This window comes from Pseudophryne corroboree, chromosome 8, assembly GCF_028390025.1.
Source record: "Pseudophryne corroboree isolate aPseCor3 chromosome 8, aPseCor3.hap2, whole genome shotgun sequence".
NCBI lineage: Eukaryota > Metazoa > Chordata > Amphibia > Anura > Myobatrachidae > Pseudophryne > Pseudophryne corroboree.
This window is the reverse complement of record NC_086451.1, coordinates 378,964,858-378,991,055: the sequence shown is the minus strand read 5'-3', so window position 1 is coordinate 378,991,055 and position 26,198 is coordinate 378,964,858. Positions and strand designations below refer to the sequence as shown.

General features: G+C 44.7%; 1 protein-coding gene across 3 annotated transcripts in view; it reads right to left on the bottom strand.

Moving 5' to 3' along the window:
- The window catches only part of DMPK (DM1 protein kinase), a 61,685-nt gene extending 59,836 nt beyond the window's left edge, over window positions 1-1,849 (bottom strand). For all 3 annotated transcript variants that reach the window (XM_063937607.1, XM_063937608.1, XM_063937609.1), the window contains exons 1-2: window positions 1,766-1,849; window positions 1,297-1,526 (exon numbers count right to left, since the gene is read on the bottom strand). In XM_063937607.1, coding sequence (XP_063793677.1) covers window positions 1,297-1,429 — 133 coding nt within the window. In that variant the 5' untranslated portion in view covers window positions 1,430-1,526; window positions 1,766-1,849. The remainder of the gene's footprint in view (window positions 1-1,296; window positions 1,527-1,765) is intronic.
- Between the last annotated feature and the right edge of the window lie 24,349 nt (window positions 1,850-26,198).

Here is a 26,198-nt window from a genome sequence, read left to right as displayed (position 1 = left end):
TTAAATGTACTATATTTCAGAATAATGAGAATTAGAGGGTCTCAGTGCCATTCCCCCATGATGTGAGGGGTACAGCGAGTGCTGGCTGAAGCGTTTGCGGGCAGATCTTGATGGTACTGGAGTAGGGCGCAATCAGTATGACTGATGGGAGCAATGAAAGGGTAGAGGGTGTGGGGACAACAGAGAGAGCACTTAGTCCAGGGGGAGCAGAGTTAGACCTCTTCCTTATATGGACTGCCAATCTGCAGCTCTTACAGACTCCACATATGGTTAATGTAATAGTGTTAACTCCCTGTCTGGGGAATTAACTCATTCCCACTTTCTAGGAGACATAGGCAATACGGTCACCTCACAATTGACTATCTGGGTACAGAGACGTACAGCAGACCCCCACGCATGTCAAAAGTAGACTGAGATTTAATCTTAAATGTATCTCGTTTGAACCACATGGCAGAAATTGTGGTGTAGGACTTTGATGTGTCACTGTCACACTACACCTGATTTGTTTGTGTCCCCCTATAGGAGGACAGGAGGTATTACCTGGCAGGTGGAGGTGCAGGTAGGCCTTTTGTCGTATTACTGGGAGCAACTCTATAGTGGTAGAGGGATAGTGCAAAGTCCGACCAAGCAAAACGTGCATCCTGCCCTCTGTATTCTCTCCCTGTGGGGAAAGGACAGGACTCCTAACTCTACCCTGTCATACTGCTTAGTACATGACGCTGGTACAGCCGACGGTTCCCCTACTATGGGAGGGAAGGAGCCCCCTGTTTCTGTGTCACTCCGTGCAGCAGCCAGACCTGTATTTCTAATTACAGGGCGTTAATGCTGCAGACACCTACACTCCCTGTCTTATGAACCGAACCATCCAGTCAGACTAGGTTCTGCATAAACATATAAAAGGTTTTAAATATACATTAAGGTACAATCTAGAATTGGTGAGATATATATTAAAACAAAGTAGAAAACAGAAATGGCATCTAGATACAATGTAATAAATGCTCTCTGCATTACTTTAGGTGCAAAGTAAAGACAACAATGACAAGCATATAAAGAGAGATAAGCAGGACATGCTAAACACTTGGCTAGACACAGGATCACATGGGCACAGGACAGAACATTGACAGTCTCTCCCTCTGTAAAGGATCTCAGTCTCTGTTTATCTGCTTAGGAGTCTGCACTAGACCTTTATCCAGCCTGCTTTTCTACCTTTGAATGTGCTGCTGTCTCTGTACACCACTATGGCATATGATGGTGCTACATAAACATTAATTGTGGGCAACTGTAGGAGGCACTCACCCCAATGCAGGAAATCTGCGATGTGCGTTTCGTGGGCCAATGGCGAAGTGACCAACTCGTGACACACGCAAATCATCAGGTCCAGTAGAGCATCGAGACTCAAAAGTGCTGGTGCCAGGAGTACACGCTCCATCCTGTGAGTACCGGTACTCGAGGTTCACTGGCAGGGCCACCTGTCCATGTCACCGTCGCTGAGGATCAGCCTACATCCATGAATTCTGTGTCCGTGCCTAAATGTTATAGCAAATCACACTCACTGTACTGACATTGACGTGTATCAACTAGTGCTTCGATAATTATAGGTACTGGGAAATGACTATCACAAATACCCACTACCCTATTGTTTTTCAATTGCTGAACAGTAATTATTGATACATTCCAATATTATAGAAGCTCTGATACAGCCACAGTATAAGTAGTACAGGTGATGAAGCATTGACAGGGCTGAGATCTGGAAAAGATACTTCACCTCTTCTCCTGTTACAATCTTGCGTGACTACCAGATTCTCCCTCCCTCCTTATCCTTTTAGCAGGCGATCATTCTCAGCTTCTCTCTCCCTATCCTCTAAATTCTGTTTTCTGTCCCACCCTTTTCTCCCTCCTTCCTGACACTATCCAACCCCCCTTCTCCACCTCCCATGTCCCTTTAACTCTAACAAGGTTGAATTACTCACTTCTTTTTCATAAAGTCAACTAATTTCTTTCATATCCAATCAGGTTTATCCAGTAATGTGTTTTCCTGTCTACTAACTCTCGTCTCTGCATCCTTCTCACTTTTCCAGTCTCTCCACCCGTAGTTTTCACTCCTTGTTACTACAATCCCAGAGATACTGGCTCTGCACCCTCATTGTATTCTGATTTAGCAGCCTGCTTCCCTGTCCCTTATCTTCTTTTCAAGCAATCTCCACTTTTTATTCCTTATTTACACTTTCCACTCACTTTCTTTTTCCCTCTACTTACTGTTGCTTCTTCACTCTCCTTTTCCCTCACTGCAACCGCCCCCCTTCCCTTCCTACAGTCACCATTCCCCCTTAAGGCTTGCCTTCCTGCCTTTTGTACCGTCACTCTATCAAGACTTGGCAAATCCTTCTCTATTTTATGCCTTTGCAGAGAGACACCGTAGTTTTACTTCTCACCACCTTAGCAATTCACCTGTCTGCTGTACAGTACCTTCACTGCCTCACTCTATCCTGCATCATGCCTTTCCATCCTCCCCCCTCTTCTTCCACTTTTCTTTCTGTCTCAACAATTTGTTATTACAATTATCCCTTCTCACTTTAAATGCTTCCATTTTCCTTCCCTATCTCTGTACTACTCCCTACAGTAAAGTCTTTAAATTCCCCTCCCAGACTTATTTGCCTCTTCTTCCAGCCTGCAACATATACTGTACTACCCCCCCCCCCCCCCCTCTCTCCTTTTCTGCAAGTGTCCTCCAGTCCTTTGACCCTTACAGGTTTATTTGTCCCTATGAATCACTCCCACTCTCCAATGTACTTTTCCTATTCACTCCACATTTTCAGAATTCCTGTTGTATTTCTTTCTTTTTTTTATTATTTAACGTATACTGTACTTTTCCTGTATTTCAACATAAACTATGAGCAGGTTTTCCCTTTATCACATCTCTTTTCCCTAATCTTACAATCTTGCTTCCCTTTTAATAACGCTCATTTTCAACATCTTTCAGTTATATTATATTCAGTACATACTGTAGATTAGACAAGTGTTGTATGTAATAAGGATGTACAGAGAGACACTGCTAGGGTAAAATGATGGACACAAGGGCGGACAAATAAGCAGGCAGATAGATGTGCAGATATAGATAGAAATCTCATTCTTTCCATGTCTCTCTCCCTATTCATAAGTTCCACGCGCTCTAAATATAAACATCCGAAAACTCTGCACAGGAATGTAACCAAACATAGTAGATGAGTGCACATCGTTTAACCCTCCCTGCCAGGCAGAAACCAAGGATGGACAATGCATATACACTCCACGGAGCAATTAACCCTTGCCTGCCAGTTATCCAGCATAAAACTCCTGCCCCGACTGGATTCATCAACCTGTCTGGCAATGACAACCAGCAGAGCAGATAAAGCGTCTCGTAAGATAAATGATTAGCCACTTTCCAGAGACACACACAGCATATGCCAAAGAAATAAGCCATCATAGCCGGATTCTCTCTCTTCCATATAATATAAACAGTCTACTGACAATATTTCATAGTCACAGGAAAATACAGACTTCTAATTTTAGGGATGATCTTTCAGAACATCACCCAACTAGTATGTCCCTAGTAACCAATGTGTAGATCATAACATAGAATGGGAGATTCTTTAAACAAGCGTTTGATGCTCCTTGGTCACAGAACTGCAGAACATTTACTTCTTAGCCACAGAACTGCAGAGCATTTGCCTACTTTCTTCTCAGAGAAAGCTGTAGAGAATGTCCTTGCTCTCTAGTAAGGAAATTCTGCAGATGATTTACCTGTTTCTTGTCACAGGAACATATATAGCAGTTACCCCTCCACCCCCTCTCTTCGTCAGAGAGGTTATAGAATATTAACTTGGTCCCCGATCAGAAAAACCTGCAGATTGTATATACAGTACGTACATCAGCCTAGTTTTTCCCTGCTCACTTGTCTAAAAACTTCCAGTGTATTTACCTGTTCCCTTCTCAGTCACCTGCAGAGCATTTTCCGGTTTCATTTGGTCACCTACAAAGCATTAACCTTCTTCATTATCATTTTACTGCAGAGGATTCACCTGCTCCCTTGTCAGTCCACCTGCAGAGGATACACCTGTTCACCTGTCAGGCGCATGCAGAACGTTTACTACTTCCCTTGTCCGTTGGCTGCAGAACATTGTTGGGTCTCCTACAAAGCATTTACCTGTTCCCCTGTCAGTTACCTGCAGAGTATTTACCCATTTCCTATTCCGTCTACTGCAGAGACTTCACCTGGTTAGTCACCTCCAGAGAATTTATCTGCCAGTCACCTGTTCAATTCACCTTGCCAGTCACATGTTCCCTTGTCTGTGACCTACAGAACATGTACCTGCAGAGTATTTAACTGCTGTATTACCAGTGACAACTACAGGGCACTTATCCTCTACTTATTGGCGGGGCCTACAGGTTGTTGTCAGAGGTCTACTAAGCTTTTATCCCAACTAAGGGCCAGATTTCTCAAGTCTTGGAGAGTAATAAATTGCACGGTGATAAAGTGCCAGCCAATCAGCTCCTAACTGCCATGTTACAGGCTGTGTTTAAAAAAAATGACAGTTATGAGCTGATTGGTTGGTATTTTATCACTGCAATTTATCACTCTCTAAGGCTTGATAAATCTGGGCCTCATCTACCCTTAATTACCAGGGACCTTCAGAGCATCTACTAGAGATGAGCGCCGGAAATTTTTCGGGTTTTGTGTTTTGGTTTTGGGTTCGGTTCCGCGGCCGTGTTTTGGGTTCGAACGCGTTTTGGCAAAACCTCACCGAATTTTTTTTGTCGGATTCGGGTGTGTTTTGGATTCGGGTGTTTTTTTTAAAAAACACTAAAAAACAGCTTAAATCATAGAATTTGGGGGTCATTTTGATCCCAAAGTATTATTAACCTCAAAAACCATAATTTACACTCATTTTCAGTCTATTCTGAATACCTCACACCTCACAATATTATTTTTAGTCCTAAAATTTGCACCTAGGTCGCTGGATGACTAAGCTAAGCGACCCTAGTGGCCGACACAAACACCGGGCCCATCTAGGAGTGTCACTGCAGTGTCACGCAGGATGTCCCTTCCAAAAAACCCTCCCCAAACAGCACATGACGCAAAGAAAAAAAGAGGCGCAATGAGGTAGCTGTGTGAGTAAGATAAGCGACCCTAGTGGCCGACACAAACACCGGGCCCATCTAGGAGTGTCACTGCAGTGTCACGCAGGATGTCCCTTCCAAAAAACCCTCCCCAAACAGCACATGACGCAAAGAAAAAAAGAGGCGCAATGAGGTAGCTGTGTGAGTAAGATAAGCGACCCTAGTGGCCGACACAAACACCGGGCCCATCTAGGAGTGTCACTGCAGTGTCACGCAGGATGTCCCTTCCAAAAAACCCTCCCCAAACAGCACATGACGCAAAGAAAAAAAGAGGCGCAATGAGGTAGCTGTGTGAGTAAGATAAGCGACCCTAGTGGCCGACACAAACACAGGGCCCATCTAGGAGTGGCACTGCAGTGTCACGCAGGATGTCCCTTCCAAAAAACCCTCCCCAAACAGCACATGACGCAAAGAAAAATTAAAGAAAAAAGAGGTGCAAGATGGAATTGTCCTTGGGCCCTCCCACCCACCCTTATGTTGTATAAACAGGACATGCACACTTTAACCAACCCATCATTTCAGTGACAGGGTCTGCCACACGACTGTGACTGAAATGACGGGTTGGTTTGGACCCCCACCAAAAAAGAAGCAATTAATCTCTCCTTGCACAAACTGGCTCTACAGAGGCAAGATGTCCACCTCATCATCATCCTCCGATATATCACCGTGTACATCCCCCTCCTCACAGATTATCAATTCGTCCCCACTGGAATCCACCATCTCAGCTCCCTGTGTACTTTGTGGAGGCAATTGCTGCTGGTCAATGTCTCCACGGAGGAATTGATTATAATTCATTTTAATGAACATCATCTTCTCCACATTTTCTGGATGTAACCTCGTACGCCGATTGCTGACAAGGTGAGCGGCGGTACTAAACACTCTTTCGGAGTACACACTTGTGGGAGGGCAACTTAGGTAGAATAAAGCCAGTTTGTGCAAGGGCCTCCAAATTGCCTCTTTTTCCTGCCAGTATAAGTACGGACTGTGTGACGTGCCTACTTGGATGCGGTCACTCATATAATCCTCCACCATTCTTTCAATGGTGAGAGAATCATATGCAGTGACAGTAGACGACATGTCCGTAATCGTTGTCAGGTCCTTCAGTCCGGACCAGATGTCAGCATCAGCAGTCGCTCCAGACTGCCCTGCATCACCGCCAGCGGGTGGGCTCGGAATTCTGAGCCTTTTCCTCGCACCCCCAGTTGCGGGAGAATGTGAAGGAGGAGATGTTGACAGGTCGCGTTCCGCTTGACTTGACAATTTTCTCACCAGCAGGTCTTTCAACCCCAGCAGACTTGTGTCTGCCGGAAAGAGAGATCCAAGGTAGGCTTTAAATCTAGGATCGAGCACGGTGGCCAAAATGTAGTGCTCTGATTTCAACAGATTGACCACCCGTGAATCCTTGTTAAGCGAATTAAGGGCTCCATCCACAAGTCCCACATGCCTAGCGGAATCGCTCCGTGTTAGCTCCTCCTTCAATGTCTCCAGCTTCTTCTGCAAAAGCCTGATGAGGGGAATGACCTGACTCAGGCTGGCAGTGTCTGAACTGACTTCACGTGTGGCAAGTTCAAAGGGCATCAGAACCTTGCACAACGTTGAAATCATTCTCCACTGCACTTGAGACAGGTGCATTCCACCTCCTATATCGTGCTCAATTGTATAGGCTTGAATGGCCTTTTGCTGCTCCTCCAACCTCTGAAGCATATAGAGGGTTGAATTCCACCTCGTTACCACTTCTTGCTTCAGATGATGGCAGGGCAGGTTCAGTAGTTTTTGGTGGTGCTCCAGTCTTCTGTACGTGGTGCCTGTACGCCGAAAGTGTCCCGCAATTCTTCTGGCCACCGACAGCATCTCTTGCACGCCCCTGTCGTTTTTTAAAAAATTCTGCACCACCAAATTCAAGGTATGTGCAAAACATGGGACGTGCTGGAATTTGCCCATATTTAATGCACACACAATATTGCTGGCGTTGTCCGATGCCACAAATCCACAGGAGAGTCCAATTGGGGTAAGCCATTCCGCGATGATCTTCCTCAGTTGCCGTAAGAGGTTTTCAGCTGTGTGCGTATTCTGGAAAGCGGTGATACAAAGCGTAGCCTGCCTAGGAAAGAGTTGGCGTTTGCGAGATGCTGCTACTGGTGCCGCCGCTGCTGTTCTTGCGGCGGGAGTCCATACATCTACCCAGTGGGCTGTCACAGTCATATAGTCCTGACCCTGCCCTGCTCCACTTGTCCACATGTCCGTGGTTAAGTGGACATTGGGTACAACTGCATTTTTTAGGACACTGGTGAGTCTTTTTCTGACGTCCGTGTACATTCTCGGTATGGCCTGCCTAGAGAAGTGGAACCTAGATGGTATTTGGTAACGGGGGCACACTGCCTCAATAAATTGTCTAGTTCCCTGTGAACTAATGGCGGATACCGGACGCACGTCTAACACCAACATAGTTGTCAAGGCCCCAGTTATCCGCTTTGCAGCAGGATGACTGCTGTGATATTTCATCTTCCTCGCAAAGGACTGTTGGACAGTCAATTGCTTACTGGAAGTAGTACAAGTGGGCTTACGACTTCCCCTCTGGGATGACCATCGACTCCCAGCAGCAACAACAGCAGCGCCAGCAGCAGTAGGCGTTACACGCAAGGATGCATCGGAGGAATCCCAGGCAGGAGAGGACTCGTCAGAATTGCCAGTGACATGGCCTGCAGGACTATTGGCATTCCTGGGGAAGGAGGAAATTGACACTGAGGGAGTTGGTGGGGTGGTTTGCGTGAGCTTGGTTACAAGAGGAAGGGATTTACTGGTCAGTGGACTGCTTCCGCTGTCGCCCAAAGTTTTTGAACTTGTCACTGACTTATTATGAATGCGCTGCAGGTGACGTATAAGGGAGGATGTTCCGAGGTGGTTAACGTCCTTACCCCTACTTATTACAGCTTGACAAAGGCAACACACGGCTTGACACCTGTTGTCCGCTTTTCTGTTGAAATACCTCCACACTGAAGAGCTGATTTTTTTGGTATTTTCACCAGGCATGTCAACGGCCATATTCCTCCCACGGACAACAGGTGTCTCCCCGGGTGACTGACTTAAACAAACCACCTCACCATCAGAATCCTCCTGGTCAATTTCCTCCCCAGCGCCAGCAACACCCATATCCTCCTCATCCTGGTGTACTTCAACACTGACATCTTCAATCTGACTATCAGGAACTGGACTGCGGGTGCTCCTTCCAGCACTTGCAGGGGGCGTGCAAATGGTGGAAGGCGCATGCTCTTCACGTCCAGTGTTGGGAAGGTCAGGCATCGCAACCGACACAATTGGACTCTCCTTGTGGATTTGGGATTTCGAAGAACGCACAGTTCTTTGCGGTGCTTTTGCCAGCTTGAGTCTTTTCAGTTTTCTAGCGAGAGGCTGAGTGCTTCCATCCTCATGTGAAGCTGAACCACTAGCCATGAACATAGGCCAGGGCCTCAGCCGTTCCTTGCCACTCCGTGTGGTAAATGGCATATTGGCAAGTTTACGCTTCTCCTCCGACAATTTTATTTTAGGTTTTGGAGTCCTTTTTTTACTGATATTTGGTGTTTTGGATTTGACATGCTCTGTACTATGACATTGGGCATCGGCCTTGGCAGACGACGTTGCTGGCATTTCATCGACTCGGCCATGACTAGTGGCAGCAGCTTCAGCACGAGGTGGAAGTGGATCTTGATCTTTCCCTAATTTTGGATCCTCAACATTTTTGTTCTCCATATTTTAATAGGCACAACTAAAAGGCACCTCAGGTAAACAATGGAGATGGATGGATACTAGTATACTTATGGATGGACTGCCGAGTGCCGACACAGAGGTAGCTACAGCCGTGGACTACCGTACTGTACTGTGTCTGCTGCTAATATAGACTGGATGATAATGAGATGTAGTATGTATGTATAAAGAAGAAAGAAAAAAAAAACCACGGGTAGGTGGTATACAATTATGGATGGACTGCCGAGTGCCGACACAGAGGTAGCTACAGCCGTGAACTACCGTACTGTGTCTGCTGCTAATATAGACTGGTTGATAATGAGATGTAGTATGTATAAAGAAGAAAGAAAAAAAAAACACGGGTAGGTGGTATACAATTATGGATGGACTGCCGAGTGCCGACAAAGAGGTAGCTACAGCCGTGGACTACCGTACTGTACTGTGTCTGCTGCTAATATAGACTGGATGATAATGAGATGTAGTATGTATAAAGAAGAAAGAAAAAAAAAATCACGGGTAGGTGGTATACAATTATGGATGGACTGCCGAGTGCCGACACAGAGGTAGCTACAGCCGTGGACTACCGTACTGTACTGTGTCTGCTGCTAATATAGACTGGATGATAATGAGATGTAGTATGTATAAAGAAGAAAGAAAAAAAAAACCACGGGTAGGTGGTATACAATTATGGATGGACTGCCGAGTGCCGACACAGAGGTAGCTACAGCCGTGGACTACCGTACTGTACTGTGTCTGCTGCTAATATAGACTGGATGATAATGAGATGTAGTATGTATGTATAAAGAAGAAAGAAAAAAAAAACCACGGGTAGGTGGTATACAATTATGGATGGACTGCCGACACAGAGGTAGCTACAGCCGTGAACTACCGTACTGTGTCTGCTGCTAATATAGACTGGTTGATAATGAGATGTAGTATGTATAAAGAAGAAAGAAAGAAAAAAACACGGGTAGGTGGTATACAATTATGGATGGACTGCCGAGTGCCGACAGAGGTAGCTACAGCCGTGGACTACCGTACTGTACTGTGTCTGCTGCTAATATAGACTGGATGATAATGAGATGTAGTATGTATAAAGAAGAAAGAAAAAAAACACCACGGGTAGGTGGTATACAATTATGGATGGACTGCCGAGTGCCGACACAGAGGTAGCTACAGCCGTGAACTACCGTACTGTGTCTGCTGCTAGTAGACTGGATGATAAATAATGATATAAAAAATATATATATATCACTACTGCAGCCGGACAGGTATATATTATATAATGACGGACCTGCTGGAGTGGACACTGTCTGTCAGCAGAATGAGTTTTTTAATTTTTATAGAATAAAAAAACACCACACAAGTCACACGACGAGTGTACTTTTTCAGGCAGACATTCAATCACAATATACTATACTGGTGGTCAGGTCACTGGTCACAGTGGTCAGTCACACTGGCAGTGGCACTCTGGCAGCAAAAGTGTGCACTGTTTAATATGTACTCCTGGCTCCTGCTATAACTGCTCCCCAGTCTCCCCCACAATTAAGCTGTGTGAGCACAGTCAGATATTATACATAGATGATGCAGCACACTGGGCTGAGCACAGATATGGTATGTGAGTGTGACTGAGTCACTGTGTATCGTTTTTTTCAGGCAGAGAACAAGAACAGAACGGATTATTAAATAATAATAAATTATAAAACTGCACTGGTGGTCAGGTCACTGGTCATCAGTCACTAGTATAACTCCTCCTAAGCTCCAGTAAGTAAATGAAGTGTCTCACTCTCCTATCTATTTTAATTTCTAAACGGAGAGGACGCCAGCCACGTCCTCTCCCTATCAATCTCAATGCACGTGTGAAAATGGCCGCGACGCGCGGCTCCTTATATAGAATCCGAGTCTCGCGATAGAATCCGAGCCTCGCGAGAATCCGACAGCGCGATGATGACGTTCGGGCGCGCTCGGGTTAACCGAGCAAGGCGGGAAGATCCGAGTCGCTCGGACCCGTGTAAAAAAACATGAAGTTCGGGCGGGTTCGGATTCAGAGAAACCGAACCCGCTCATCTCTAGCATCTACACGCTTCTCACCAGACAAAAAGACTTGCAGAGCTATCTACATGTTCTCTTGTTAACAAGGCCAATTTTTTGATCCCCGATCATACTGTAGGCTTAGAAAGTTTTGGCCCATTCCCTGGTTAGAGAAACCTGCAGAGCATTTATCTGGTCACTTGTCAGACACCGGCAGAGCATTTACCTGTTCCCTTGTCAGAGAGAACTATAAAGATATTTAGCTGTCCCTTTGTCAGGGGGACATGCTGAGCATTTATCCTCTGCCTTGTTAATAATACCTGCAGAGTATTTACCGGCTCCCTTGCAAAAGTGACCTGCTAAGGATTTGTGTTTCTTTATCACAAAAAGCTGCAGAGTACTAATCTACTCCCTTGCCAAAGTGACCTGCAGAGCATGTATGTGCTGCACTGACAGAGAAACCTGCAGTGTACCTACTGGCTGCACAGTCACAAAGCATTTACCTGCTTATTAGAAAGTTCTGCAGGAAACTCACCTGGTTCCTTGTTAGAGACAACTGTCACACACACAATCCTGGTCCAAGTAACGCTAAGTACCTTCAGCAGAGTACAGTCATCCAATAGACTGTAATGACTATCAGTAGGACTAGTCATTAGGATGAGCAATGTTCAGAGAAACTACATGCTGTATCATGTTATGGACTGTATAAACCAGTAACCTAGTGGTCATTCTAGCACCCTACACCTAATCAGTGAGAAGGAGTGAGAAGGGCACACCGAAGCTTTAGCGATACATCACATACTGTATAACATTTTGCCCTTAAAAATTAATATATGCTCTTCTCACTGATTAGGTGCAGGGTGCTAGAATGAACATTAAAGAGTATATTTAATAGGGTCCGAGTTAGCAGGAAGTGCGTGATGTCAGCTGAGAATGGCCCTTTTTTTTTCTTCTTCTTTAAAGCGGCAATCATTTACAAGGTAAAACTAGGCTGTTTTTTCTTTGCAAATGATTGCCACTTTAAAAATATGGCCTTCTCGTCCGACATCCTGCACCTCAGGCAACATGGACCATATTACATGCACCCCTAAATAACCTTAATACAGACAAGATTTTCCTGATGTGTCCAAGGTGCGGTGTCAAAGTCAGAAAAATATCTCCATGCACACTACCATATTTGCACCTCACACAGGTCCGTGCTGCGCATGCGTACGCTCTCCCGTACGTGCGCATACTCACAGTCGCGGGCACCCGCAGGCGCATGGTATGCGTATTTACGGTAGAGTTTATGTGGTTGTAGCGTGCGACTCAATCGTAACATATTTTCAGTAATAATGTATTTTGTAGATCATGGTCCCTTTGATAGATTCTGAAAGTTTGGTTAATATAGAATGTTTATGAACAGAGGAATCCCTCTTTGTTTGATACGAAGGGTCAGACAGGAGTAATACAGTGGTGTTTAGTATCCATCGGAAGAATATTTAATTAGAAATATTCCGGTGTTGGCTTGAAGCAGATCAATCGCTCGTGCGAATAGTTATGGACATAAGAAGTTTATGAACATTTACTTTATTTGCACTTTATTACCCATGCGGCGGGAAACCCAGTTTCCCTCCCACCTGAGCAGTTGGAAATCGTCACAGCCCACCTGTATGAATTAACCTATGACCTTTTGTTATGATGCGAAGCCGAATTCCTGTGTCCAATGGACGATCAGATTGTAGGGACCATTAGATTGCATTGTGTGTGGGGCATAAATAGGCAGGCCGACCACATCCAGCTCTCACTCTTCAACGGTTCTCATTGCTGAAAATCGGGTGCTGGATGTCCAGGCGCATGCGATCGTTTCCCCTTGTGCGTAAGTTTTTCTCCGTAATCATATTGTCTTACTGTGAGCCATTTCTCTCATCTCTCTCTCTCTCTCTCTCTACTCTTTCTCTCGTATTTTCCCTTGATTAGTATTGTATTGTATTGTATTTCTTGTATAGTTATTTGGTTAGGAAGTCTCTGTTATATTGTAGTGTATCATTTGTACTGTGATTCTTTTTGCAAGTATAATAGTCATAATACAGATAATAGGCTTTGGACCCTAAACAAGTATCTGTGTATTTTCTCATAGTGTTAAGAATTCTCTGAGCGTCGGTGACGCTCAAACAGCTTTGTAGTTAATCAGGTTACACAAGGTTGCACTTTCACTTTGTCTCTACATACAGGTTTATTGTGTATTTCATTGTTAAGGGTATAGATATAAAGGTTTTGCGTTGTGAGCGTCTGCGCCGCTGGTGATCTCCTCGTGGTCTCGAGCGTCCGTTACGCCATAGCGAATCATTACGTTAGTCATAGCCAATAGCGTGCTTGTCTGTGATCTCTGGGCCGTGAGCGAACGTGACGCTTGAGCGTCTCGCCTACGGCTGAGCGATCGTTACGCAACTTGCGTACCCTTACGGTACTTCTTAAGTAAACAGCGTACAGTGTTCTTAGACCTCATAAAGGGTTATATATATATACGATAAATATTTAGCTTTATCAATTGGCGGCTCGTCCTGTCCTTCACATATCTGCACTAGGTAGATCAGCAGACATTATCCCTCAGCAAAGGGCGGGAGGTTGTCTCGTAGTGCTGACGGGATAAGCGTCTGCTTCGCTTAGATAACGAGTGCTGAAGGAATCCGGGAACCGGAGGTAAGAACAAAACGCTTGTGTTTAAAAAAAAAAAAAAAAAAACTGTTTATTTTTTTTCTGTCTTGCGTATATACGCACGTATACATATATATATCTGCATTTCTTTTCCATCTGTGTATTTCATTTGTCGTATATCACCATCCTGTCTGCCAGTTTTATAGTTGATAGAAAAGTGCTAAAAGAGACTTGCTGTTATTTCATAGTTTAAGAATAGAGGTAATAGTTAAAAGTGTAGACAAACACACAGGTTTGCCTGGGAGATAAGGCAAAGCCAGTGGGGTACGCGGTAGATGATCAGGGATCGTTTACATTGATAAAAGTATATTGTGTTACGGTGGATCTTTGTTTTGCGTACACGTGTCTCTAACAAAGACTAGCGTACGCAATCCAAAGGCCGACGCACGCAGCGTTCATTACGCAACGTAGCGTCCGGTTACGCCCACGTAGCTCAAGTCACGATAAGTTGATTTTTAACGCAAAGCGGTAGATAACGCGACGCGGTAAATAACGCAAGTCTATTTTTGGAAATCTGAAATTTAGTTTAACAGATCCTGCTCCTAATTGGTAACACAGCTGGGCTAAAGAAAATTTTCTGCGCAGAAATAGAAATAGAAACAAAAGTGTACATGTGATGAGTGAGTGTTTTTACAATTTTTAAAGGTTGAACCACAAGAAAAGTCGAGTACTCGTGAGGTACATGCGTGTAAGTGACGTGCACGGTGGCTAGGGAGGCATCTCTGGTTAAATACAATTTTGAGCATTAGAGTATAGCGGACCAGGAGGTCATACTGTAACAAGACCAGGAGGTCACACTGTAACAAGACCAGGAGGTCATAACAGACCAGGAGGTCCAGGTACAGCCGACAAGGAAGTCCGCTATACAGTTCACAGGCACAACACCGAAAAGGGTTGGTGCAACACCCATATAGGCCATATAAGCTCTGGCTGAAGGAATTCGCAGTCGTAAGTTTCGATTCCATTGGTCTTTCCGTACATAAGCTTAGTTGTTTGTGTACTGAACGACTGGACCGCACGTAAGTGTGTGCAGTAGTTAGTAATCTGACCTAATACCATTAGAGTAAAGGGGTCACAAACGCTATCTGTACACTCTAACGTGATTTGTGTAATTTTTTTATTTTAAGGGAAGTTCGCTGCTCACTCAGGAACTATCCAGCAACCAATAGTTACTGGAAAGAGTAAGTGTTCTTCGGATAACCCTCACAGGTTCCAGTAAATAGAGGTTCAGGTCGCAGGGGCCCTAGGTCGAGTACGCCAGCACCATATCGGTGTGATCAGGTCGTATAGGTCGGCGTGGGCGAGTGAGTGGGGTACTCGGTAAACCGCCACCGTCAGCCTATTGTTGGCATTTGGTTTTTCATAAAGGGTTGGCTAAATAAAGCAACACTTTCGAACTATGGGGGCCACTTGTTCAGGTAGGGGGCGATCAACCTCGGTTCGGGTTGATTCAGTGGTCCGGCCAATTGGGTCGGCCAGGTATATCATGTGTGAGAAATATGGAAGTCACACAGAAACTTTATGTGATGAATGGGAGAGAATGACTGTGCATGACGGGGAGAAATTCCCAAGAATAGGGAGCTTCAGCTCAGAAGTGTTACAAAATTTAAGGAGGAGGATATGTCTCATAAAATCAACAAAGAGACGAATTCAGCATTATGATTATTTACAGTTGTGGCAACAGGAAGGTGAGATACAGAGAGGTTTGGCTCAGGCGGCGGGATCTGGCTCTAACAGAAAATTAATTGCCACGGCCCCGCCGCCACCATATATATCAGGAGAGAAGTTGATTACGGAGAAAGACGCACTAAGGTGTAACAAAAAATCACTTAGTAACTGTGTAAATGTTAATGATAATGTTAACCCATTAACCCATGCAAGTATTAACCCGTGCAAGTTGTACCCTGTTTTGAACTTTCCTCAGGAATGTGATCAAGAGGACGAATCGGCAACGATTTCAGCGCTCTCTCTAGCAGCCACCATAGCAGAGACCACAGTAGGCACAGCTCCACCCACGAGATTAGTAAAGGCCCCTAGCGGAGGGATAGGTGAGGTCGTATCAACTGGTAAGTACGGCACCATGCATTATGCTGAAACTGTTTCACCACAGCCTGTAGAATCTACACAGAATGAGGTTGTTAGAATTACACCTGTTAGAGTAATAGCAGTGCCAAATGGGAAAACAGACGCATCAGGAGCCACTCCCATTAGGAACATTGCCATGTATACTCCATTTTCCCGAATGGAATTAAGGACCATAGTGTCTGAATTTCCTGACCCTAGAAAAGACTTAGTTGCCAGTCAAAAATACATCAGAGACTTAGGTAACACTGTAGAGCCCAACAATAAAGACTGGCAGATATTGCTGAGAGCATGTTTACCCTCAAATGTCGACGCAACTCAATTTTTAGCCGATTGCGGACTAGATCATGATGTACCTCTTACAGATGTGTACAACCAAGATAATGTGAAAAGAATAAACTTGCAGCTAAAAGAGTATTTCCCAGCAGTAGCTAAATGGAATAAGATATTCTCCATTAAACAGAAGGAGTCAGAGACAGCTGCAGAGTATTTTCACAGAGCATTATTAGAAATGGCAAAATACACAGGTATAGAGGACATTAAAGCAGACACAAACCATCGGGAAGTAGCAGTATCGGTACTGATGGATGGTTTAAAAGAGTCATTGAAGACTAGGGTACAGACCACGCAACCATGTTGGCGAGGTCTGTCTGTGGCTACTTTGAGAGAGGCTGCTATTGATCACGACAGAAACATCACCAGACACAGGGAACAACAAGGTGACAAATTAATGTCAGTAAGTATACAGGCTCTGACCACAAGGCAGCCTTTGTTTGTATCACCAAATCCTGTGGGTAAGTCAAGTATGGTTACTTGTTATTCTTGTCACAAACAGGGACACATGGCACGAGATTGTAGATTAAAGAATCCACGAAACTCATACCAAACCCCTAGACAACGACACGACACATTGGGAGCAAGGTCCGCAGAAACGGAGTTATGAGCCACATACAGGGGAAACAAAAAGATATCCCCCAAACAGAGACTGGCATGCCTCTGGTAGTTCCCAACTATCTCCCTCACAAGTAGTTGCTGCCAGCGGGATTCAGGGAGGTCACCATACCCAATAGGGGTGTGGCCATACCTGTAATCTGCAGCCAGTAAAATTAATTGCCAACCTTGAAAGTGAACCCGAGGTCGCAATCAATGTAGCTGGTAAAACTTTAAACTTTCTTGTAGACACAGGGGCGGCCAAGTCAGTGATAAATTCGACAGTGGGCATGAGAACCACTGGTAGGACAATTCCAGCCATGGGAGTAACAGGAGTAGTCCAGCACTACCCTGTTAGCAAACCAGCCGAGATTACAATACGGCCTTTGCATACCAAGCATTCCTTTTTGCTGGCTGCATCGGCACCAACCAATCTCCTGGGAAGAGACTTACTGTGTAAAATGGGGTGCGTCATTTATTGTACTCCTGAAGGTGTATTCTTGGACATACCTGAGAAACACGCTCAGGAAGTGCGAGACATGTTAGACTCCCCATCAAAATTAATGTCACATACCATTATGACAAATAGGAATCCATCCCAAATAGAAGAGATGACATCTCAGATACCAGAGTCACTTTGGACAAAAGACGGACAGGACACTGGATTAATGGCAAACGTAGCTCCAGTAGTGGTACAAGTAAAAGATGGTAGGATAGCTCCAAAAATCCCACAATATCCTCTGAAGCCAGAGGTGGAGTTAGGAGTTTACCCAGTAATAGAGCGCTTGCTACAACAGGGCATTCTGGTAAGAACGTCCAGCACTGCCAATAGTCCCATCTTCCCTGTTAAGAAGAGTGGGGGGAGGGGTTACAGGCTAGTGCAGGATCTAAGGGGGATTAACAAAATAGTTGAGAGTCAGTTCCCCGTAGTGCCAAATCCAGCTGTCATCCTAATGCAAATCCCTCCCACTGCCAAATTTTTCACTGTTATTGACCTCTGCTCCGCTTTCTTTTCGGTACCTCTGCACCCTGACAGCCAATATTTGTTTGCATTCACATACAGAGGAGTCCAATACACGTGGACTCGATTGCCCCAAGGTTTCATAGATAGTCCAAGTATATTTTCTCAGGCTTTGCATGATTGTTTACAGTCTTTCCAACCAGACAGTGGATCAGTATTGATACAGTATGTGGACGATTTATTACTGTGTTCAGATTCACTGGAAGCATCTCTGAAGGATACGAAACAGCTCCTGTTTCATCTTTCAGACACCGGACACAAGGTGTCCAAAGACAAGTTGCAATTATGCCAAACTAAGGTAAAATATTTGGGACACTGTCTAACACAAGGACTGAGACACCTGACCGCTGATAGAATCCAAGCAATTAGAGACATGACTCTACCACAAACCCAGCAACAGATCAGAACGTTTTTAGGAATGTGTGGGTATTGCCGTAATTGGATCCCAGGGTTTTCCATATTGGCGCTACCTTTGCAGGAAATGGTATCCTCAAACAAACCTGGAAGGATTTTGCATACAGACGAATCCGAAACAGCATTTGAGAGACTCAAACAGTGCCTAACGCAGGCGCCAGCGCTAGGTATGCCAGACTATGGGAAACCCTTTGAACTATACGGAACAGAAAGTGCTGGTTGCGCAGCAGGTGTACTAACCCAAAAACACGGTGATGCCAGCAGGCCAGTTGCATACTACAGCGCTCAGCTAGACACGGTAGCGCGATCCCTCCCCACATGCTTGCGAAGCGTTGCTGCGATAGCATTGCTAGTGACAAAAAGCGAAGACGTCGTGCTAGGCCACAACCTCACAATCCATACGCCACATGCAGTATCAGCCTTATTGAATTCTGCCCAAACCAGACACGTCTCATCAGCGAGGTTTACAAGATGGGAATTGGCACTAATGGCCCCCGTAAACATCACCATAAGGAGATGCAGTGCATTAAATCCTGCAACATATCTCCCAGGTGTGCCTGGTCAGGCACAAAGGGTGGAAGGTGAGAGTGCTGGGGAAGGAGGATTCAATACAAAGGAAGATACACATGATTGTATGGAATATTTGACCCAAAATTTTACCGCAAGGCCTGACATCAGTGACAACCCACTGGAAGATGCAGAACTCACGTTCTACACGGACGGTAGTTGTCACAGACAGTCAGACTCGGGAGACTTGTGTACTGGATACGCAGTCGTAGATGACCAAGACACCATAGAAGCGGAACCGCTAGGCCCACCTCACTCAGCCCAGGTTGCTGAACTGGTCGCCCTAACCAGAGCATGTGAATTGGCTAAGGGTAAGTCAGCCAATATCTACACCGATTCTAGATACGCATTCGGGGTAGTCCATGATTTCGGAGCCCTATGGCGCCTCAGAAATTTCATGACGGCAGCTGGTACACCGGTAGCGCATGCAGCTCACATAAAAAGGCTTCTAACAGCGATACAGGAACCCGACAGAGTGGCTGTTATCAAGTGTAAAGCACACACATATAGCCAAGACCCGGTATCACTTGGTAACAGCCGAGCAGACGAAGCTGCTAAGTTAGCAGCTGCTACCCCCATACAGACAGACACCACACAATTGATGGTATTTAATACCATTAACACACAGAAGTTGTGTGAAATGCAAAATTTGTGTTCCACACAGGAAAAGGCAGTCTGGAAGGCAAAGGGATGTAGCCAAGAGTCCTCAGGACTCTGGACGGATGGACATGGTAAACCAGTGGCCCCCAGAGCATATCTTCCATGTCTGGCTGAAGCAGCTCACGGGCTGACTCATCTAGGCAAGGAAGGGATGTGCAAATTGGTAAGAGCCTATTGGTGCGCCCCAGGATTCTCCTCTCATGCGAGTAAAAGAGCAATGTCATGCCTTACCTGTCTGAGAAAGAATATTGGAAAGGCAATACCTACAGAACCATCCCATATCCCACCTGCCGGCGGCCCTTTCCAGGTAATACAAATTGACTTCATTCAATTACCCCCTTGTCGGAATTTGAAATATGTACTTGTTTGTATAGATGTTTTCTCAAATTGGGTCGAAGCATTTCCTGCAGCTACAAATACCGCTATGTTTACAGCTAAGAAAATTGTGCAGGAATTTGTATGTAGATATGGTATCCCTAGAATAATCGAAAGTGATAGGGGTACCCATTTTACAGGTGATGTCTTTCAAGGAATGTGTAAGTTGATGGGAATTGATAGCAAGCTGCACACTCCGTACCGTCCACAGGCGAGTGCGAAGGTCGAAAGAGTGAACAGCACTATTAAAAATAAATTGAGTAAAGTGATGGCAGAGACAGGATTGACATGGCCAGAAGCTTTACCCATTGTATTGTACAGTATCAGAGCCACTCCCAGGTCCCCTCTTAATCTGTCCCCTTTTGAAATCTTGTTTGGTCGACAGCCGCATGTCATGATTAACCCTCAGGATGATTTGAAATGTAACAATGAAGTGACTGTAAAGTACTTGATTAACATGAGTAAACAGTTAAGGAATCAAAATGATAATCTGAAGTTGGTGATTCCTGATCTACCTGATAGTAATTGTCATGACATTGAACCTGGGGATTATGTAATGATACGAAATTTTCTACGCTCAGGTTGCCTTATTGACAGATGGGAAGGACCATACCAGGTCTTATTGACTAGCACTACAGCATTGAAGGTTGCTGAGAGAGAGACTTGGGTCCATTCATCCCACTGCAAGAAGGTTGCTGATCCAGAGAAGTCCCGTGATAAGGAACAGACGGTAGAGGTTGTATCACTGGAGTGTCTGTTCCAGGAGGACTGAGGCGGCACCTGAGCCTTGAAGACCGAGAGCTGTTGTCGACTCCCCACTCCCTTTTATTGTTTTTTCTCCACTTCCCATCCCCTCTCCCTCAAATGTATTTTTCCTCCTTCTCATTCTTCTTCATCTCCTCCTCAAAGATGGACTTGCCCCAAGAGACTGTGATCCGGATTTTCCTGTTGACCATGATGTTAACCAGAGCAGTCTGTTCCGGCGAGAGTACCATGGAGGTCGATAGAGGTTCTGGAATGGGTTCTGATGATAAAGATGGAGGCGTAGTTTTCCAAGATCAACCTAACCAACAAGCAAAGGCGAGTATCAGAAAACGATCCGATAGCATTGATCATAGAAGAAATTGTGACGGATTGTTAGCTGAAGAAAACTGTATCTGTAGGCTCTGTAACAATGTCATTGAGGATGGGTGCATAAAGAAATGCCAATCCAGTTTTAATATCCATATGGACCGGCATCCATTGAGTGACTATCACTCCTTAGTGGGTAGTGTGTTAAATAAAACAGATTGTTGGGTATGCTCTCAAGTACCTCAGGGTCATAGTAAATCAGGGCTAGTACCATTTCCTTTAACGGTAGGGGAGGTACTTGAGCTAAATGGTGGGAGACCGGTGGACAGGAGGTTTAATATCTCCAGCCCTCCTAGTTTGAAGCTCCACCAATACCATGTGGATAGGTCCCTCTTATGTTTCAACATCTCCAATCCCCGAAAGCCGGGAAATTGGGAAGTGTCATGGAGCAACTTAACCATGACCTTCTCGCATAGAGCAGATAGAATGCCTACAGATACAGAGCTTGTACGCCACATAGCCAGTAGAGGAAAATCTTTCCGGTATAGGTACACCTTAGGGAATAGGATTACTAGAGTTGGAGAAGTATCACCAGGATACTGTGCACATATCGTACAGCCTGATACGTGCATTAAGCAGATGGAAGAATTAGGGTCAGGAGATTTCACCTGGAAAGTATGTAACATGGTCATGTCCTTCTCCGTCCCTTATGTTCTCCCCGATGATGCATATTTCATATGCGGGAGAAAGGCGTACAAGTGGCTTGCCCCAAACTCTGAAGGATTGTGTTATATTGGAAAAGTATTGCCAGAAGTGATGACTGTAACACATGACAAAATGAAAGACATACACCGTGGTGCCCAAGCTCCTTATACTCACACTCATTACGAGCACCGAGTTAAAAGACACCTGTCAGAAAGGTTAGAGCATCCGGCCTCTGATCTAATCCATGAATCCACCGGGATTCAGGTTCTGGTGGCGTTAGATTTCACTCGTACCGCTCGAGGAGTGATGAATTATAGATACATTTCCGCACTCGCCAATTTGTTAGATAATATCACTGAAATGTATGATGACACGTTTAGATACACTGGAAGAGAACTCCAAGCTTATAAAACAGAACTGGTACAGCATAGAATGGTTCTTAATTACCTCACAGCAGTGACAGGCGGATATTGTGTTACATTGGCAACACAGTACGGCGTGAAGTGTTGCACGTATATCACGAATAGCACCGAGGATCCGGTAGAGGTCATAGACCAAAAGATGGACGATATTCTCCAATTAAAGTGGGAATTTCGCCGAAAACACAATCTCACTCTTGCTGCTGTAGGTAATGAGCTGACTGGTTGGGTGTCATGGTTGAACCCGCGAAATTGGTTCTCCGGTTTGGGAGACTGGGCTCAAGGAGTCATAATGGATGTTGGAAAGTTTCTACTATGTATCTTAGGTGTTGTTATATTTATTGGATTGATATTTAGATGCGGGCAGGCTTTAATGAGGTGCCAACAAAGTACAAGAGTGATGAGCTTGAGGAGCGAGGAAACTGTAATTAACCTGGATTTGATTTATGACCCAATGATAGAAACCAGGATGTGATGAAAATGCGATTATACGGTCCGCTTCTTTCACCTGTTTTTCTGCCTTTCTCCAAGATACAAAGACCCCCTCGGACGAGGAAGCTGACGAGACGATATGTATACAGACAACGGATGGACCAAAGACGGAGTTTTGACCACTTGAGAAATGGACATTTGATGAACTTTGCCATGGATCCCCAGTTTCCCTAGTATTTTTAAACTCACGCTAGCCCAACATTTTTTGTAAATCTAATGGCACTGACAAAGCTTATTGCTCACGCCTAAGGAGCAAAACAGCGCAAAGAAGACGACTTTCAACTGATACCGAACAAAACTTCAACGACAGATGTACATTTACCTGACATAGAATATCATTGCATTTTCCATAAGTGTTCTTTATCTTCATCTCTACAACCCTCAGGTAATGACACACATAGTCGATAGGGAATACAGGCACAGATATCAGCAACCACATACTTCCCCCATTCACGTATCATCAACTAAAAGCCAAAATGAGCTCGGTAGAGTTTGACAGCCCATCCACAGACCCTTGATACGGGATAAGAAGGAATTCAAATGTATACTTCGCAATACCTCGAAGCTTGATTTACAACACGTACGGCACGATGATACATGACCCCCCCAAACATGGACTCATACACACATGCTTCTGCTATCACACTAGGTCATACCCTCTTCACACCTACTCCTCTCTCCTCCCTCACCCAACCATGGAAATTAATTAACCCCTGACATATATTTTTCTCCTTTTGAAATGTTTTCAGGAAGTGGCAGTTATTATTGACTGCCAAAGGGTGGACTGTCAAAGTCAGAAAAATATCTCCATGCACACTACCATATTTGCACCTCACACAGGTCCGTGCTGCGCATGCGTACGCTCTCCCGTACGTGCGCATACTCACAGTCGCGGGCACCCGCAGGCGCATGGTATGCGTATTTACGGTAGAGTTTATGTGGTTGTAGCGTGCGACTCAATCGTAACATATTTTCAGTAATAATGTATTTTGTAGATCATGGTCCCTTTGATAGATTCTGAAAGTTTGGTTAATATAGAATGTTTATGAACAGAGGAATCCCTCTTTGTTTGATACGAAGGGTCAGACAGGAGTAATACAGTGGTGTTTAGTATCCATCGGAAGAATATTTAATTAGAAATATTCCGGTGTTGGCTTGAAGCAGATCAATCGCTCGTGCGAATAGTTATGGACATAAGAAGTTTATGAACATTTACTTTATTTGCACTTTATTACCCATGCGGCGGGAAACCCAGTTTCCCTCCCACCTGAGCAGTTGGAAATCGTCACAGCCCACCTGTATGAATTAACCTATGACCTTTTGTTATGATGCGAAGCCGAATTCCTGTGTCCAATGGACGATCAGATTGTAGGGACCATTAGATTGCATTGTGTGTGGGGCATAAATAGGCAGGCCGACCACATCCAGCTTTCACTCTTCAACGGTTCTCATTGCTGAAAATCGGGTGCTGGATGTCCAGGCGCATGCGATCGTTTCCCCTTGTGCGTAAGTTTTTCTCCGTAATCATATTGTCTTACTGTGAGCCATTTCTCTCATCTCTCTCTACTCTTTCTCTCGTATTTTCCCTTGATTAGTATTGTATTGCATTGTATTTCTTGTATAGTTATTTGGTTAGGAAGTCTCTGTTATATTGTAGTGTATCATTTGTACTGTGATTCTTTTTGCAAGTATAATAGTCATAATACAGATAATAGGCTTTGGACCCTAAACAAGTATCTGTGTATTTTCTCATAGTGTTAAGAATTCTCTGAGCGTCGGTGACGCTCAAACAGCTTTGTAGTTAATCAGGTTACACAAGGTTGCACTTTCACTTTGTCTCTACATACAGGTTTATTGTGTATTTCATTGTTAAGGGTATAGATATAAAGGTTTTGCGTTGTGAGCGTCTGCGCCGCTGGTGATCTCCTCGTGGTCTCGAGCGTCCGTTACGCCATAGCGAATCATTACGTTAGTCATAGCCAATAGCGTGCTTGTCTGTGATCTCTGGGCCGTGAGCGAACGTGACGCTTGAGCGTCTCGCCTACGGCTGAGCGATCGTTACGCAACTTGCGTACCCTTACGGTACTTCTTAAGTAAACAGCGTACAGTGTTCTTAGACCTCATAAAGGGTTATATATATATATACGATAAATATTTAGCTTTATCAGCGGCTATGTAACTTAGACAGCAAGGCAAAGACTCATGGGGTGGTATTCAATTCTTTTCACCCCTTTCCACACCCGTTCTGTTTCTGCTAACGGGCGTGGTATCATCATTTCAGCTCGCTACCCCCGGGGAAGCAAGGCGCCCAACCCTTTATGCAGCTCAACCTGATTACTTTGGGCGCAATATGTACGATAACGGGGATCACTTTAGAAAGGAGATTGGGCATGATATATCATTTGAATACCGCCCATGATGTGCATAGCACACTATGCCGAGCAGGGTCCAGCACACACATTTTCCCCAAACATCCAACATTAACATCTACCGTTCCTATACCCAAATAGAATTGGAGTAATAGATTATGTGGACACCAGAATGTTAACAGGATCATAATGTTGACACTGAATGTCCACAGTCGGCATAGCATTTTTCTAGTGTTAAAGCCCTAACTCTGCACTGTTCGCATTGTGACTGTCGGCACTCATAATGACCATGTCAACATAATGACTACATACCCAATATAATGCCTAGTTCTCACCAAGAAAAAAGAAATGGGCAAACTGTACCATGGCCCCATCCATATGGAGATAATGTGCCAGCCACAGATGCCAGGTATGCTTTTAGCAGCTGTAATTGGGATTTACATTTTTACAATTCATATTTTTGTTTTTTCTTTAAGATCAATATTTATTTAGCAAACTGGAACCTTACCCAAAAAGTGCCACCCACGGGTTAGTCAGAATGAAAGAAACCCTATAGTCAAGTCTATTTATACATAAAATACGCACCAATGGTTCCCAAAGGCGGTCCTCAAGTCACCCCAAAAGCACATGTTTTAGTGATATCCCTGCTTGTAAAGAAAAGTTTTTCAAACCAGCGCTCCAAACCAGCAGTGCAGCAACTTCCGCTGAAGTGGTCACCCCCACTTCCGAAAAACCGATAAACAATTCACAAGATGCAGATGTGCGCACCCCCCGGGGTAGTACGGGATTAATACTTGAATATTAACTTCATAGGAAACAGTCAAATATTTAAATCCTTCCTTAAAAATCAAAACAAAGTTCCTCTTCTGCTGCCAGACACAGCAATGGTTGCTCTCTGCTCCTGCTGCCTTGTGGGAATGATAGCTATCATTCCCACAAGGCAGCAGGAGCAGAGATATTAATATTCAAGTATTAATCCCGTACTACCCCGGGGGGTGCGCACATCTGCATCTTGTGAATTGTATATCCCTGCTTGTGCACAGATGGTATAATCAAACTGACTGAGGTACTAATTAAGTCACCTGTATCTAGGCACGGATAGCAATAAAATCAGGATTTTGGTACTTACCGATAAATCCCTTTCTCCGATTCCACAGGGGCCACTGGAGCGTAGTTACAATGGGGAAATAGTAGGCAGTAATTGGGAGCTGGCACTTTAAAATTTTCACACTGTGGCTAGCTCCTCCCCTACTATCTCCCCTCCAAGCCAGTCTACGTAAAACTGTGCCCGAGGAGAGCTGTAATAAACAAACCGTAAGGTAGAGGAGGTTAATGACGCCCTGTAACCCAGGATAACACAAACCCAACCTGGAACAGAACCTAACAAACAACCGGCTAGCCCGAACTCAACAAGCAGTCATATGGTGATCTGCAAACCGTTAAGCAAAAAACAAGGAGGAACAGCGC